Here is a 17,500-nt window from a genome sequence, read left to right on the forward strand (position 1 = left end):
ATGGATACATGTATATTGTACGCGTGTGTGCTCCCTTTTTCGAGCTGGTGAGCTAGTAATTTATTTTCAGGAAATATTGCTGGACACCCTGAACATTTTACTATTACTGGTTAGTCGGTGGGTCGTGGGGAATACACATTTTCCCCTGAAAATACACATTTTCATGTTTCCCAATACTCATTTCAGTTTTCTGTGGTTGGCATCTCTGGAGAGAGGTGTTGGTGAAAGAAGCACTTTCATAGCGGTATTTAGGGGGGAAAAAATATTTGAAAAAATCTCCCCTCCATTTATACCTCTCCTCCCCTCCTGTCACTTAGATGTTACGTCAATGTGCAGTGTGTTTTTCTTATGCAGCACTATAATGGGTTGGGGTGAGGACGGTGGGTAAATTCGCTTGGATTGTTTTTATTTCATTGAATAGCAGGCAGTGACATCAAAGTGTATAGGCCTGAGAGTTAATCTCCTTGGGTTAGTCGGTAAATTAGGTTACTTTTAAAGTTATGTGTCGGGCAGATGTACTAGTACTTGTTCTTAGCGTCTTTTTAAAAAATACTCTTTTTGCTCAAGTTAATCATTTAGAGGACTTTATGTGTGTGTAGTATGTAGTGAGTCATGACACCAGGAAAGAGCTTTTGTTTTTGCTCTGAATTAAATGTTCCCTACGAAAGTATTTATTATGTTTGTACATAGTATTTGAATAAATGGAACTGAAGCGCAAAATAAAATAATAAAAATAAACAGATGCATCAAAGAAAAAACAAAACTAAAAAGAGAATCCAGAGGAGAGGCTGATGCAAATAAGGCCCCTTTCGAAGATCCATACTCCCCCCTTCTACACATTTAGCTGATTAGATTGCCTCCCTTGAAGTTCATCCTGCCCTGTGACAAGTAAGAGCGTTTAACTCTATTTAGTAGCGTTCCTTAGCTCAAGTGCTCGAGTAGTATCAAGCCTTGCATCGAGCGTGCAGTAGAGTATCGAGCAGTGCACAGCACTAGTTTATGCCCAATGTGGAACCTTATATAATGAGTACCTGGGGTGTCTATCCATTACAGACTTTTGATATTGCAATGATACATTGTAACACCCTAACATTTCTTTTAAGAAGTTAATAAGACCAAGTGAACAATTTTTTTCATTGTGATCTCTCTTTCGTAGATGCAAATGTTCTTTCAATTACAAAAAGTTTTTGGGAATTCAATCGTTCACCTTTATGTGTTGTCGTTTAGATCAATCTGCGTCTGCTTTTAGTAATGGTGTTTGAATTGTCTGGATAAGTCTCGAACTACAGTGTGACACAAAACTTTTTTCCAGGTGTTGTCATGTCTTGCAAGTCTTCTAAGGGTGATTGATACGAGCACTTGGTTGGAACCTTCCACTGAGCATGTGTACAAAGCCATATTGCTTTTCATATCTCACAGCAAGCCAAAGGTAAGTGTTTGATCTTTGCTCTCTGTTTGAATGTTTTATTGTGTTGTTGAGAATTGCATTTTCAAGCTAGACTGAGAAAAGAAGCTTGTTTTGTGGTAAAGACGTGAAATTGCCTTTGCTCCCTTGTTTTGTACCCACTGAAGAACCCTGCTTGTTCCAGACTGTGGTCTCTGTTTTTTTTTGTTAACTAATGAAATAAATCGCGGGTAATGTGCTGAACCCGAAAATTATGACAAATTTATTTACTGCTCTTTCTCAATCTGTAATATTGGTTGCATTTGCTCAAGAAATATTTTGTTGCAATTCAAATTAAGAATTAGAAAAAAGCAACACAAAATAAGTTTTGTTGGTATAACTGTTAAAAGAACGACAGTTTTTTTCTCTCTCCTGTTAAAGTGTGGTTTCTTGGCTTAGTTCTTTTGAGCAGCTGCCGATGAAATGTCCTCTTCTACTAATAGAAAAACTACTGTAACATTTTTATGTGATGTTTAGACACTTTGAATTCCATAAATACATTTTAAAATATACTTTTATTATGTGTCATTGTCTTATGACCATACTTTTTGTCTTTGCATTTGCAGCTTCGTAAAGCAGCCCAGACTGCTGTTAAAGTCGTGCTGCGTGGCAGTTTGATGATGCAGCAGGAAGAGTCGTCCCGTCCTCCCTATCACCCAGCAGCTCCGGTCACTGCTCAGTGGTGCATTGACACTATTGAGTCTGCCAGAGGTTAGTACGTTCTCACGCTTGGTGTCTCCACGATTCTTTTTTCTTTTGGTCCCTGATCCTAAACAGATGTGGGCGGTCATGGTTCACTATATGTTTCTCTGCCACCACGCTTACCTCCTCTTAACAAAGAACTCTGTTTTTGTGCGAGTTGTGAGTTTTCTGTACCGAAAGTTACTTCTTTGATGTAGAATGTAGGGATGTCAGTCTTGTGCAATGTGATAAGCTTGCTTGATGCTTGAAGACTTTATATCGTGGAATTGCTTGATGCTTGAAGACTTTATATTGTGGAAAGATCTCGGGACATATGGTGATTAAGGCCACACTGGGGAGATTATTTTTAGATTTATATTTCTGCTTCAGTAAAGAGTTATTATATTGTTATTGTTAAGTTGCAATTATTTGTTGATGTTCTACCAATGACAAAAACATGGTGGCAAATTCTGTGTATGTTTTATCAACTTTTTAAAACATTGGATGAGGTTGACAATGAGATGCTGTGGCTGTGGAAAATATTTTTAAAAAATCCTTGGCTGTACTGGACCAATGTACACCATTCGGACAGTATGTATCAAAGTGCTATCATGGGTTAAAATCTGCTCTGAAGTACAAGGGTCGTTGCAATTCCAGGGCTGCCCATCATTACAAATTTTCGTAAACGTTCGATTTTTTGGCTTTAAAAAAAAAAAATACAACCGGATTCTGGTTTTTAAAAATGTATTTGCCTTTTGACTACCCCAACCCATCCCCACCCTCCTAGTGTATAATATAAGGAAGAAAAATAATCAGACCCTGATGGTCAAGCTAAGTCACCACATCCCATGCAGCTTTCAAACCTTTAATGCCCTCTGTGCACTGAACCCTAGTAGTTGTTCATTGCCCCGTTGACCTTAGAAAAACGTTAGTTGTGTTAAAACCTGGAGTAAGGCAAACATTGGTTTGACAAGATTTTTAAAAATTCCTTTGTTTCTGTTTAATAGTTTATTCTTAAACCTACAACCCCGTCCTTAACACTCCCTTTGGTGTGAACATTGAAGACTATCCATGGTCATATTTTGAATTTTAAGGCCAGATTAATAATTTTTACTTAATTATTAAAACATATGCCGGTGGTCGGGCAGTTCTGCAATTCTGGCTGAATATTTCTAGTATAAAACAAGACTGATTACTGTACCTATATTATTTTCTTTGTTAATTTCTCAACTTGAAAAACACCTTATTGGATCAAATGCCCATGCTACACAGGTGCTATGCGTGATGACAATAGTACTTTGTGTTAAATGAACAATGTGGGCTTTTTTTTTTTACGACAGTAAAAAATTTTCAAAGGAGAATCATAATGTTATATGATTTCTGTCAGATATGGGGTTTAGTAGTCAATAATCTTTTAATGATAAAAGTCAAATAGTTGTTTTTAGGAGTCCTGTCTCTAAAGGTCTGAGAGATGATAGTGGGGACATAAAATCTAAGAAACAGTAACCTGTTATAATTATTTGGGCCATTTCATTTTCTGCCCTTCTCAAGTGGAGACAAACATTGGACGATTGAGCCTGTAAAACTGTAAAAATCTGGACAAGAAGGCTTTTCAATTTTCAATTCATACAAAGAATTAGATTTTGAAATGGCTTAAAACATTTTTTATAGTAAGTTCAAAACAATGCTGCTACATGGCAAGAAATATTTTTCATTTCAACCCCTCTTTAGGCCAATCCAACAGAGTGGACATTCTGCACACCTTGTCCATGATGAAGGACTTGCTCAGTGTTTTCCCCCACAAGCAAGTCAAGTCTGGCTGTGAAGTGCTTCTCAAGTTGATGACTTTGACTGATCCGGTAAAGACATAACTTATGTTATATATGTTATTGTGTGCTGGTCACTTTTGTCTCTTTTCTTGTCTTAAAATATTGAGGCCAGAGGTTCAAGTTGGAGTGAGAAATGAGTGAAATGGTACAGGTTCAACACTGTTTGGTAATTTATGAGGTGGCACTCTTAAGATCATCTTACACCCAATTCAAACCATGGCCACCTCAGTGTAGGTCAGCTGGTGTTTATATTATGAATGATGGCAGAGTGATCCAGTACTGCTGAGAGATGTTGAATGAGCTTATTAATTGACAAGGATAGTGGAGAAGAAGCTTTTGAAAGTAGTGCCTAATCTAGTAATATATATGCTCGTGGAATAAAATGAGATTGTCTTTCAGATGATAGTGACAGGAATTAAAGTTAGATGTTGTTTCCTCAAAGACACTTTGTGTGGGAGATAGATCTATACCTGTGAGAGGGTTGGGTGGTCACTAGTGGTAAAAGAGAGCGTGGTCCTGCGATTGGTCAATGTATACGTGCAATGGAAAGGGTTCTGAGAGCAAAAACTAATTAGCTGTAGACTGAGGAATTCTCACAGATTATCCTAAAATCCTTAAGTAGCATTTTCACTGGTAAAATACAAATTTTAGCTTGGAAGTTCCAATAATTACTTGGGATGGGGAATCTACTCCTGTCAAATGTACTTGGTAGGAAATGGGTTAATGCTATGTGCAGGGAGTTGGGAAGACCATCACTCTGGAAATAATTATTTTAATGAAAGAATTTGAGTGCTATGTACTATTTTTTTTCTCTAAGCTGCATGATGTATGGGAATAATGATAACATGTATCTTCCCTAAGCTGAGAACTCAGCTCACACTTTTATATTTTGATGAAAGTTCAGATAATTGATTACACTGTGTTTCTGGCTGTTTCAGGTGGTGCGCTCGTCATGTCTGGAAGTCATGTATAGATTGTTTGTAGCAAAACCCAGTGCGAAAATAGTGCCAGGAGAAATGAATGCTCAGATCATCATGGTAAGTCTTTTGGTTAAAATAGTATGTTGTACTATGATTTGACACTAATGTTGGAATGAAATGCATATACGATGTCTTCCTAGCATACTTGATAATAATAATAATAATAACTGCTTTTATATAATGCATATCCATGCTCTACTGCCTGCTCGATGAGCTTTACAATTATTACTTCACAGGGGAAGGGTGACATGAGTATGAATGGTCTACTGTTCTCACCGTTCCACCAAAAAAGGAAGCTTCTTTCTTTTTGACGGGTTGCTATTTCTGTCTCATTAGATCTCTGGTGGTGTGGTAGCATAATTTCCCTGCCCATACTAGCTTGTGTCATTTTCCTGCTCACTTTCATGCCTGTCTATCGAATGAGGGTCTGGTTTTGAAGAAACTCCTTGAGACCTTCCAGGGTGGGACTGGACTCTGAAACAACATGCATGTGATGGATAGTTTGAATACCTGCAGAAGCAGAACCGGTTATTTCAGTCGCATGTTTATGATTTTTATGTTTTTGTTGTTTTTAAATTTCCTTTTGCCTGAGTTGGGTTTCGTTAATCTGTGGATGTTAGTGACAAATTATGAATATTTAGTGGTTACTTGATACAAGCCCAAGAGCTTGTGTCAGCAGGAATAATTTTTTATGTTGGTTATGACATCTTGAATCAATTAGCATTTTGATTCATTTGCATAAGGTGGGCTGATATTGATTTTTTGAACTGGCAATGCAATGGTAGGTTAATTTTTTTTAATCCCCCCTAGGGAAACTTCCTTTTATGACCGTTCATAAATTTGATAACAAGGATTAAAGAGACTTTAGGTTTCAGTTTGCTCAAATTATTCTTGCTCTTTAAAACAGGAAGGGACCCAGAAGATACATAATAAACAGCCATCACATGTGGCACACTGATGAATATTCTTGAGAAGTTGAGAATGCTGTAGAACTATAGAATGGATATGAAGACTGAAGTGGTCTCATGACTTTAGTTTATTATCTGACATTTTAAAAAATTATTTATTTTTTGGAAGGTGGGGAGGAGGGAGTAGCTGTTACAGTGTACTGTTGAGTTGTTTTGTTACTGTTGGGTTTCTCATTTAAAAGTCCATGTGATCATCCATTTCCAAGTATCCATGTTGTGTGGAATAAAGGCTATTTAGTGAAGCAAACTTAATATTCATAACTTTTGAAGGCTTATTTTAAAAAATTTAATTTGAGCAGCTACATGGGGGGCATTGACGTCTGTAGGTCTTCCTATAAGTTTGCTTTCTCTGGCACTCTGACAAAAATACTGTCACACAACAAATGTCACCTTTTTAATGAGACAGTTGGGAGTACTTATGAATAATAAAAGACTAAAGTTTGTGTTTCAAACGGAATTTATAATTTTTAAAAATGAGTTCCTGTAAAAACATTAACCAATAAAACAATTCTAGGATTGCTGTGTTAAATTGAAAGTTGTAAAACACCTATATCTGTACTGTTGTGGGTGGGTTTTATAGAAATGATCTGCATTATTGATATTAGCAGAGGTGTCAAAATCCATCTTTCACTGCTCTTAAAGATTTTTATTCTAGTCAGTATTTGATGTGGGTGGTTGGAGGGTGCCACTGGTTGGTCTTGCTTCTTTACCTTCTGTCTGTCTTGCTTGCTTTTTTCCCCGCACTAAATGACTATTATTGTGTTCATGTGCTCTCGTTACTCAGTCAAACAATCAGTATATAAAGCCACAATGGACTGAGGTAAATTTGAAAGCTCATTTACAGGGGCGCCTGATTTATGGGTTCATCATATTTCATTTCTTGAGGCTTGATATTGTAGTCACCTTCGGACTTGAGGTAGTGACTTACTGGAAATGGCCTGCTTTACCTATTTGTCAGAGGTATTATATTTTATTATGAAAGAGCACTAGGTTGTATTATTTTTAGTTTTAAGGATTAAGTGATCCACTGCTTCTATATCAAACTTATTCTGGTTTATGAAAAGTGTGGAATAAATTTCCTTGCAGTTTATTAAATTTTTGTGTGCCTTCACTATGAATTGCAGGCTTTGTATGACCACCAGCCATCTGAGAAAGACAGCCAACCCATGGGAGCCTGGCTCAGGGTCATGGAAGCTGCCGCTTGCAATCTAGCCAGGTAACAGTTGGCAAAATTTGTACAATTAACAAGTAGTTAAAAATGTTTTAGATGGCGGGTAATGGCTGATAAGATGTAAGCATTTTGAATTTAAGTTTTTAAAGATAAATGGTGTCTTTGAAGATGTTTCATCTCAATTCAGCTTGTACCTGTGGGCCTCCCTTGACCTTGATCTTGACCATCAATGATTTATCCTGTGGGCCTCCCTTGTTTATTTGGTAATGAAATAATGACCTGTTGGTGATACTGGCATCTGAAGGAAGATGAACTTCTCTAAAAGAAAAGCAACCCTATGTGTGTGAGTGTCCAAATAAATACTTTTTTTTGGTGTTAGTGTGTGGAATTCATTGCTCGCCAATCATTGTCCCTTTACCTTCTTCCAGGCAGAGTATGGTAAACAGTTCAGAAAAGTTATTGCACTCAACTCAAATGGGTTCTTAGTCAGAGTTTCAGATTTAGATAGGCTCTTAGGCATGCAAATTACGGGCAAAAAAATTCTGTGACGTGGTTAAAGAGGGTATTTAGACGGGTTGGGTTCTTAAGCAGGGTGTTTTAGGTGGGGACCACTATAATATGTTTATGCTAGTTTTATGGAATAACAGTAATGTTCTACTCTGGGGTATTTTCAAATTCATGGTAGGGTCCAACAAGACTGGTAAGTTTTGTCTCATAAGGAGGAACATGCAAATAATAAGTCTGTATATTTTACTCTCTTCATGCAGTGATAGAAGTTTTAAAAAATTATTTATTGTCCCCAGAGTTGACACCAACCTGTGTGTGAGTCACGTGCCTCGACTGTTCTCTGTCTGCATAACCTGTTTGTTGTCAGATCGCGAGGAAGTGGCCAAAGCAGCTGTACAGACGATGAAGGTGATGTATATATATATAAACCTTTGATGAAAAAATTACGGTTTTGATTGATTAAAAAAAAATTAATTTGCGTACCTTTCTTAAGAGACACTGCAAGAATTCAGATCAAGTGCTCGTTAAAACAAGCGATTGAAGTTACATTTTGGCTGCATAATAGCTTTCAAAGTAATTATTCTTTTATGCCTTCCCAAAAATGGATCCGCGAAAGGTAATTATTGATGGCATTAAGTTTGCTGCTTTTAGACAAGTTGCAAGCCTCTCTCTCCACACCTTTCTCCACGTGCATGATGCTGACTGCCAACCACTCTGTGATCAAAAGTAGACGTTTAACTCGGAATCCTCCATTGTTAAAGGAGAAGTCAGTTCACGCAGACTTTTGGTTTAAGGCCCCCAGAAGAAGGGCAAGTATTTTTTTGGATCATTTGGTCATCTGAATATACATTTATCGACCATCCTCAAGAAAAAAATTCCTTCTGGTTTTATTGTTTTTAAAAAATGTTTTACAGGCTCTCTTGCATCAGTGTGTTGAGCCCTTTGGAGAAAACTTAACAAAAGACTCCGCTAGCAATCAAGCTATGACTTCGCTGCAGAAAATCGTGAAAACTCTGGAAACTGGCCTCAGCTATCAATTCCATTCTGTGTGGTCGCTTGTCCTTCAGCTGTGGTCCTCTGCATTTTTGGTAAGTGACATGTATTTAAATGACCCTTGAATGCTTATCGAAAGTGTTATGCTCTTAACCGTGTAAATGATTTCTTGAATATTCTTTAACAGGCAGGGAAGATGCTTCTAATTTAATTGATAAGACAAGACACAAGTTATAACATAGTATTTTTATACCAATTACTATGCTCATTGACCTCACCAATGGGTGTAGAACAAAAAGAGTTGACCTGTTGCTTCCAGTTACACAGTTTGGGCATAACAATATCCTCATGTGTATTTTTATAGCTTACATTTTTAGAAATGCAAAAATTTATAATCATGGCGGGGGCTCTCGTGGATTAGAGGTTAAGGTATTCGCCTCTCATTCAATAGGTCGCGGGTTGGAATCTGGATAGTGACCTAAAATTTCCTCCTTTCACATCCTGTCCTGCTTTCTGAAAATATTCTGTCGTCTGCTTTCGTCTCCACTTTCTGCCTCCCCCTCCGGGCCTCTAACTCTTTCTGAAGCCTTTCTACTGATACTCCATGCCTCCCTCTTTCTGCTGTCTTTCAGTCACACCCCTGATCTTATGGTAGGTGAGATCTACGCCTGGACTTCTTGGATAAGGGTGAAAAATGACGGATGTCGCGTGTGCAAGTTGCACATGTTAAAGATTCCCTGGTGGTCCAAAGTAGGCTTCGGCCGCCACCGGGCATTGAGGACTGGGGTGTCTGTGGACTGCTTGCCCACCCTGAGAGGGGGCCATGCACGTTGAGGGTACAAGGGTTTTCATGAGGCTGGAAAGACCTAACTGCCCTGTGACCGTGTAATTCCGGTAGGGTTCACTTTGCCCATTCCCCGCCACCAATGACTACTGGCTATAGTTGTCTACTCTTGCATGAGGTTTCGGCCAAGTGAGAAAGCCATTGGATCGTCACGTCCTGGGTCGTTGTGCCTTTACTAAGAGGTCCACTGTCAGAAGGCAAGTCAGGCACTCCACTCGATCCATCCTTGCATCCAGACCTCCCCAGACTGGCTGGTTCCTTCTCAGCCACAGAGGGTGTGTTGATAAAGAGCAGTAGGGATGTTAGGCAGATTAGACACCCACTCAAGGGAGAGTAGGGTTAGTGAGGAACATAGCGTCTACCACACATCGGTGGGTTATGCCTCCTGCACCTTGTGGGGCCACACCTGCTCCCATCCTGTTGTTTTAACTCCTCTAGGAAATGGGGGGGTTGGTTTGTTGGCGCCAACAACTCGCCAGAGCCGTGTCTGTGGAAACAGGGACTACCACGGGCAGGTACGGTTGGCTGGATTGGGAGAAGCTGTTTGAGACGCTTAAGCATTTCTCAATATTTAAATGAGACCCATCACCAGTCCGTGATCCCCTAATAATTGGAAAAAATTTTCAAAATTTTGCCACCAGTTGAAGAAATGTTAATGTGTCCCGCAGGCTCATACGACCGTATGCAGTTGCGGACGCTGTAAAACACTAACCCCCGAAAAATAATTAATAAAAAATAAAATCATAACTTGGGTACCAGTTTCTTTTGATAAGAATGTTAATAAATGAGGAAGCCATTCTGTACCAGTACAACAAGAAGAAATTAATATTGACATTGACCGAAAAGTTGGATCTGACTTATCCACGGATAATGGCTGATGTAGTCTTGACCTGGAAGTGGATCCCAGCAAGCGATGTTTGTTGAAAGGATGTCTGAACAGGGAACTGCTCCGGTTGCTAAAGATTTAGATTGAATTTCCACATCTAAAACAAAATAATGAGGACCGTATTTCTACTCAATGAAAGACATGAAAGGAAACATTTTTTTCCAAATTTTATTTTATTTTGGATTTCAACTAACTTCACAAGTTAATCGTTGCCAATTCATGCGATATAGTGTTCCAAAGTTTTATGTTTTGGGGCCGTGTCTATGACTTTATCCGAGATTCTATGGGACTTGTTGTTCATGGGGTATTAGCTACGGCAAGTTGCGTCAGACTAATGAAGACTTGACCCAAAGCTTGCTGGATGCTCTGGACGATAGTTTTGCTAAAGCATTTGACATTACAGGTTGATGCGCAGACAGACATTCGGCTTGTGCAGACAAGCTGGTTGAGGGTGTGTTTATTTTTGGCCTCACAGTCCGTTTTGGAGGTCACGCAATTGTTGAGACACGTGGACTGGCATTCGCAGGTCGGTCGGCAGATACTCTTGCATGTGGCCTTAAAGGTATCACAGCTGAGCAAGGGGTTCACGTCAATGCAGAAGGCACCTAAGGTGTCACACATCATGCTACAGCCATCTCCACAGACTGAGCTGCCTGAGGCCTGATCCTGAGCTAGGACAGCTCCGACCAGAAGAGCAGTGCAGAGAAACACAGTGGCTGTGGATGGGGAAAGAGGGAATGAGTTTGGTTTCGCATAATGAAGTTTTTGGCTTCTCATCAACCTTGATTTATGTGCAAGAGGGAAAAGAAATGGATTCAAACATGATGAGACATTGGGTCACACCACAGGTTCTATTTCTATTTTATAATTTATTTGAGATCCACTGTTCTTCTTCTTTGTGTTCACCTGCTAGATATCAGGGGTAGTCAACTGCTGGTTCTTCAACCTGCAGTACAACTGATTTGTACATATCTGACCAATTTTCCTACTTCATAGGGCTCCTTGCCTTGAGACAGCTACATTCCGAATTCAAAGGCACTCTGTATGTTTTTTTAAATAGGACTAGAGTATTTTCTGTTTTGGTTGGAATTTTGCTCGGATGGTGGCCGAAGTCAACTCTTGTTTTTATAACCACCAAGGGATCTATTAATGTGCAGTGCGCAACTTGCACACAGGACCTACGAGATTTTTTACCATTATCTGAGAAGGCTTGGGATTCAATATTACTTTCCAAAGATCAGGTGCGTGGCTGAAAGACAGCAGTAAGAAGGAACCGGGAGTAGCAGTAGATACAGTCGGGAGTAAGGAGGGGAGGAGCAACCCGTGGGGGGGGGGGGGGGGAGAGAAGAATGCAGATGACATGACAGGTCTAGAGAACAAGACGAGGTGAAATGAGATTATTATTTTTTTTTTTGTAAAAAAAAATTTTGTTGGGTTGCTGTCCGGTTTCGATTTTGGGACATTTTGAATGAGAGGGGAAGACCGTACCTCAAGACCTCGAGAGCTCCCGCACATTCATTTGATAAAAACAAACTTCGTAGTCTCTATACACTACAGTGAGGGTCCTTTGGGTTTTAACTGTTCCCTGTGCTGTCTGTCCAATTTATGTTCCTTGAATATGGCTCACAAAGTTTTTGTTAATTTTTAATATAAGTGGCATTGTCAGAAACAGTCACTTTTTCTTTGTCTATTTGGGTTTAATTATCGCATCTGACACATTTTTAGTGTTGATGCAGAGTAAGTAAAGATGGTGGAGGGCAGTAAAATAATCTTCTGTTCAAATTAATCGACATAGTCCGGCAAGAACTTGTTAATTGCATTAGTGCGAATGTCACCCACAGGTGGTTTCTGTTGAATTTGTTAATACAGTAGGTTTTTTTTTGTCATTTAAGTTTGAAAATTACCATAGCTGTGTTTGCATGCTAGTGTTTATTAAGTTTTCAGAAAAGAATCATATTATACTGTGTATTGTCATGTTCCAGGCATGCAGGGAGGGAGGGAGGGGATAGAAAGATAACTTAGTAGAAGCAGAACCCTCTCTAATGATGTGTTATAAAAAGATTGAACGACTGAGATGGGATGTTCCAATTTTGTCTAATTCAGCAAGTGTCTTGCTTACCGTCGCCCCCTCTGTTAAATGCAGAATCATAATATCATGTCTGGCCAAGATTACAACTTTTGTACTTGGAATTAAAATAGGTGATTGGCCAATGAATGAAATGGTGTTTCAGAAATAAAGTTATCAAATAATGGTCGGTTCTGATTTCGTCACAGTAGTTCCAATTTTATCTTTTGCTGATTGCAATTTTGATGCATGCCTTTGAATTTGGTGTAGAAATCCAGGGTGGAGTACAGTGGTACTGTTGAGGCTCTTTTTTCTTGGGGGGGGGGATGTGTTTAGTATCAAGGTGATCATCTTGTGTTTAATTTTTCAAGTTTATTTCCTATATTTTCAAATCCCCAAGTTGTTTAGCTGATAACAATTGCAATATTGTCAAACCTGTCCATAATGGTCACTCAGGATCACAGAGAGAGGGACCATTGTAGACATGTGGTCTCTATGGACAGGGTCGCATGTTGACCCATCCCACCACTAAATGAGTTTGCTCTAACAACCCTATTTCTGAAACTTACAAACCAAATGCCTTTCCGTCCCGACTGCCTGTGCTGCTAACTCTTTTTTTTGGGTTTTTTTTTGAATCCGGTGTCCTTCCTTACTTCTTGCAATATCACATTAACTTTTTACTCATTGCATATGCATGTACGCCACAGTGGCTGTCATTTGGTAAACACAAATTTTGTTTTTTCTCATCATTTTGGTCTCAAAAAGCAATGTCGGACTAAAATTATGTACCCACTTTTCCAAACCATGCAGAAGATGGTAGTTTCATTGCCAAGGGAGAATTTTTATCGAGTATGTCCATCTCTCTACTTGGATGTTGTATCCCTTTCAGCTCAGGTTGGCCTGACAGGCAGGGTTGAAGAAGCCAACCTTCAAAATAATCTAAACTGAGTTGACGAGGGTATAAATCTTGTGCAATTACAATTGTGTAATTACATGGTGGAATCAGGCGTCAAGTTTTTGGGCATATTTGGTTTTGGTATAATCTTAAAACGTGTTTATCTATCTTGGTTTAAAAAAACAACAAAAAAACACCCATCTCTCTTAAATAGAAGTCAAGATATGTAATTGATGGAGGTGGGGTTCATTTGGTTTCAGATGTAATATTAAAAAGAAAATAGCCGTCTACGTTTAGTGACTTCCAAAGCTGTAGTGCTCACAATAATTTGTAAATCACCGTTGTACAGAGCAATTACTTATGAAAGATTTCTTACAATGGAACTGTTTTTGGTTGTCGGCTTAGCAATACTGCAATTAAAGTGCTGTCTAGAATTTGGCTTGATAAACAATGGCCTGTGTTTTGTCAGCTAATGTGTTGAATTTTTGATTGGCCAGCGAGACAGGTGATTTCGTGTGTTTTTTAGTCATTTGACTGGGCAGAATTTTTGGTCTATTTTGTATAAAAGTTGGGGAAAGGATTTTACATGGGTGTGTTGGTGGTTGGGTGGGTGCTCTGGTGTGGTTTGCTCCTTTTTTGGTATGAAACATCTACTGTCCCTATCTCTGCTTCTTCTTCCTTTTCTTTTTTTTTTTGTTTTTTTGTTACTCTCTTGTAATATCTCTAATCTTCGGCATTTATATGACCTTATTGCGTTGCAAGTGCTGTGAAACGCTAACTGAAAGAAAGAATATGTTGGGATGCAATTGGAACACCCTACCTAATTACCATGTATTTCTAATGCTCAATTAGAAATAACAAAACAAGCAAACGGGGCTAAAAGAACTCACCGAATTTGTTCATAGTGCTTAGTGGATGAACTGGTCCCTTGTAAGATGCCAAAAAATGTGCAAGGAATCAAAGTTATCTGGCTATTTATACCATCAACAGCCGAGTTAATTAAGTAATTGTTCCTTGCATCATGTAAAAATCAGTCCACTCATGATTAATTCCCCACCCCCACCTGAAAACTCGTGCTGTTAAAGAATTCTAAATGTGTCATGCGTATGCACTTTCTGGTTTTAACCGCTGGGATTGATTGATTTTTGTTATCGAATGTAATTGGGTTTTTTTCCTGTCCCAAATCATATAAAAGTGGCACCATCTGGCTAGTAAAATTTAACTAGATGCGCTCGAATTGTCAGCCTCTTCCATATATTTAATTCCGTGTGTGGAGTAGTTGGGGTGGGGATGGGGTTATTAGTCAATTAATTTTTCATCGAAGACTGAGTCAACAGCATAATCAACACACATGTGCTTGGTTTCCTGAACAGATCGATTCGTTGATATTAGTAGAGTTGGAAAGTCCCTGTCTTCCTCTGCTCTACCGGGCCACGAAGAGGCAAGCCTCTTTCCTATCGCGCAGTGGAATTTTAATTTTTTTTGTTGTCACTGAAATGTTGGTTAAGTCTTTGATATGGCAACAGTCACCATCATCATCGTCTTCCCCGTTGTATCCCATCTCTCTAGGTCGCAATCTTAGTCTCTCCAATTACATTTAGGTTTTCCTTTCTTTCTCTTTCCTTGAGGATTCCATTTTAAGACCAATAAAAAAAATTAGTTCCTGTAGCGTAGCTTTTTAAAAGTTGGAAATGTCCATGTTTGTGGACCATTGAGTGGTACACGTTTGACACTGAAGTCAAAAATGCTTGTCCTGGGTTTTGTTGCTGTAGTCCCCGACTTCCGTGTTTCTTAGTTGTGTGAAAGCACCTCTTGCCTTGCCTATTCTTGTCTTTACGTCTGCATCTATTCCTCCAAAGCTTATCTACAACGCTACTTAATTAAGATGCTGGTAACATTGGATATGGTTAATATACCCTACGAGGCCACAGACGAAATGTTGGGTACAAATTACATTGAATTAGAATTTGCGTCGTTTTGTAATTGGAGGTGTGTTGTGAGTTATTGGCAAGCAGATGGAAATCTTGTCATCGACAGAGTATTGGAAGAGTAAGCTAAACCATTGATTTCGGACAAAATAGTGCATTATTTCATTTGAGTGGAAGGCGTATTAAAATTTCTCTCATTAAACCCTCTAACCTGGCGGGAGAGTGAGCTATGTTCACAAGCAGTAGCTGCTTCTCGCCCCAGGGGGAGCGGCTACATACTCCCTCATTGCATGCACTTTGTCTGCACCGTACTATTGTTTATCAGATACTACCGTAATGTGTATGCAGGCAGGTATGTGATTCTGTGTACACAGGAGAGAGAGAGAGAGAGAGAGAGAGAGAGAGAGAGAGAGAAATACAGGGGATGAGAGAGAGAGAGAGAGAGAGAGAGAGAGAGAGAAATACAGGGGATGAGAGAGAGAGAGAGAGAGAAATACAGGGGAAGAGAGAGAGAGAGAAAGATACAGGGGATGAGACAGAGATAGAGAGTAAGCGATAGGGAGGGACTACGATAGATATTGGATTAAAATCGAATGTGAATGATTAGGGGGGGGGGGGATAGAATAAATATTTATAAATAGGGGGTTGAAGAGGTGGTTATTTTACAGGGACTTGTCATCTTTTCCCCCGACGTAAGGCGTCTATCCATAATCTATAGGAGTTCACAATATGCTAATTCCTTGTGTATGCAACGTTCACCTGACTGGATATTATGTCTTTGGTTTTCTCTACCATATTGCACTTGCATTGGATTCTGCCACTCATTGCCACTCAACGAAAGACAAGAAAGGAAAGTTTTTTTTTTTACGTTTGCTTTTATTTTGGATTTCAACTGACATCACAGGTTAATCGTTGCCAATTATTGTGATACAGTGTTCGACACTTTAATGTCTGGGGGCCGTGTCCTTGTCTTCATCCGGGATTCCGTTTGACTGGTGTTGTTGATGGGGTTTATGCTGCGGCGGCGGCCTTGGTCACACCGGCGAGGGCTTGACCCAAAGCTTGCTGGATGCCCTGGGTGATGGCTTGACCAGCGCAGGTGACAGGACAGGCTGATGTGCAGACAGACACTTGGCCTTTGCAGATGATCTGGTTGAAGCTGTTCGCGTTTTGGGCCTCGCATGCGGCGTTCCTGCTGTGGCAGTTGGCGAGGCATTTGGCGTTGCAGGAACAGGTCTGTCCGCAGGCACCGTTGCAGGCAGCTTTGTTGGCAGCACAGCTGATCAGGGGGTAGACATCCACGCACAGGGAGCCAATGGTCTCACACAACAGGCTGCAACCGCCCCCACAGAGTGCGGTGCCAGCGTCTTGAGCCATTCCAGCTCCAACCAGAACGGCGGCTGATAGAAATACAATGGCTGGGGGTGGGGAAAAGGGCGGATGAGCTTGGTTTAACATAAGAGAACACGTTTTTGCTTTCTCATGGGCAATGATTTATGATAACCCCCCCCCCCCCCCCGGAATTGAGCCAAAATAAGACAACTGCTCGTTCCTCTGGTTCTATTTCCTTGTTATGATAATTTGTTTGAAATGCTTTGTTTAGTTTCGGCACTTTTTGACCTTCGTTGTTTGTGGTTGGCGAGTGCTGTGGTGTGGTTTAAAAAAGAAACACATCGTCTTTGTGCCTATACTTTTTATACTGTTTGATCGCCAATCTGATTATCTAAAGATACGATAACTTTGGAGTGTAATACAGCTGAGCCTGTCGAGGCGGCCACCTTCCAACACCCCCCCCCCCCGCCACTTCCCTTGTGGGTTTTTTCCCAATATAATGGCATTTGGCACTGCATAAAACAATAACTTGTTCAACGCGGTCACGGTCATTGTAGTAATATTTTGTTAATCAGCAGCCCAAAACTTGTCTAAAATGACTCGCAAACTTCTCACGTCCGATGCAGTGCCATAGATTATTATGTCGACCCCAGACGCTGAGGACGAGCCGTCATAATCCATTCACCCTGTAATTATTGTTAGTCCCTCATGTTCCCTCCTACTGTTTACCCAACTTCACCTGTCGGTATCGAATTTTCAGACGTTGGTGAGGGAGGTGCGTGAACCGTCATAATCCATTAAACCGCCCACAACTCTAACCGTACACGAATCATAAATGACAGCAACAGGAAATTCTGACAGAAATGTGGGGGCGACCTATTTTTTTTGTTTTACCATGGCGCCGCGTCTTCTTCGTTTAACGCATTTTGTCTTGTTTTACTCGAGCACACTCGCTTCTTCGTCTGGTACACGTCGTT

General features: G+C 39.9%; 2 protein-coding genes across 2 annotated transcripts in view; one reads left to right on the forward strand and one right to left on the reverse strand.

Annotated features, from left to right (window-relative positions):
- The window catches only part of LOC101856684 (RRP12-like protein), a gene marked incomplete in the record, with an annotated part of 70,156 nt that overhangs the window by 10,973 nt on the left and 41,683 nt on the right, over positions 1–17,500 (forward strand). Inside the window, 7 exon segments of the mRNA XM_005106389.3 lie at positions 1,313–1,429; positions 2,011–2,155; positions 3,857–3,984; positions 4,893–4,991; positions 7,027–7,118; positions 7,877–7,988; positions 8,495–8,668. Of these exon segments, the coding sequence (XP_005106446.2) occupies positions 1,313–1,429; positions 2,011–2,155; positions 3,857–3,984; positions 4,893–4,991; positions 7,027–7,118; positions 7,877–7,988; positions 8,495–8,668 (867 nt within the window).
- Positions 16,047–17,500, reverse strand: part of LOC101856456 — a 2,759-nt gene continuing 1,305 nt past the window's right edge. Inside the window, exon 2 of the mRNA XM_005106388.2 lies at positions 16,047–16,609. Within this exon, the coding sequence (XP_005106445.1) occupies positions 16,203–16,609 (407 nt within the window). The 3' untranslated portion in view covers positions 16,047–16,202. The remainder of the gene's footprint in view (positions 16,610–17,500) is intronic.

Source organism: Aplysia californica, unplaced genomic scaffold, assembly GCF_000002075.1.
Source record: "Aplysia californica isolate F4 #8 unplaced genomic scaffold, AplCal3.0 scaffold00530, whole genome shotgun sequence".
Classification (NCBI taxonomy): domain Eukaryota; kingdom Metazoa; phylum Mollusca; class Gastropoda; order Aplysiida; family Aplysiidae; genus Aplysia; species Aplysia californica.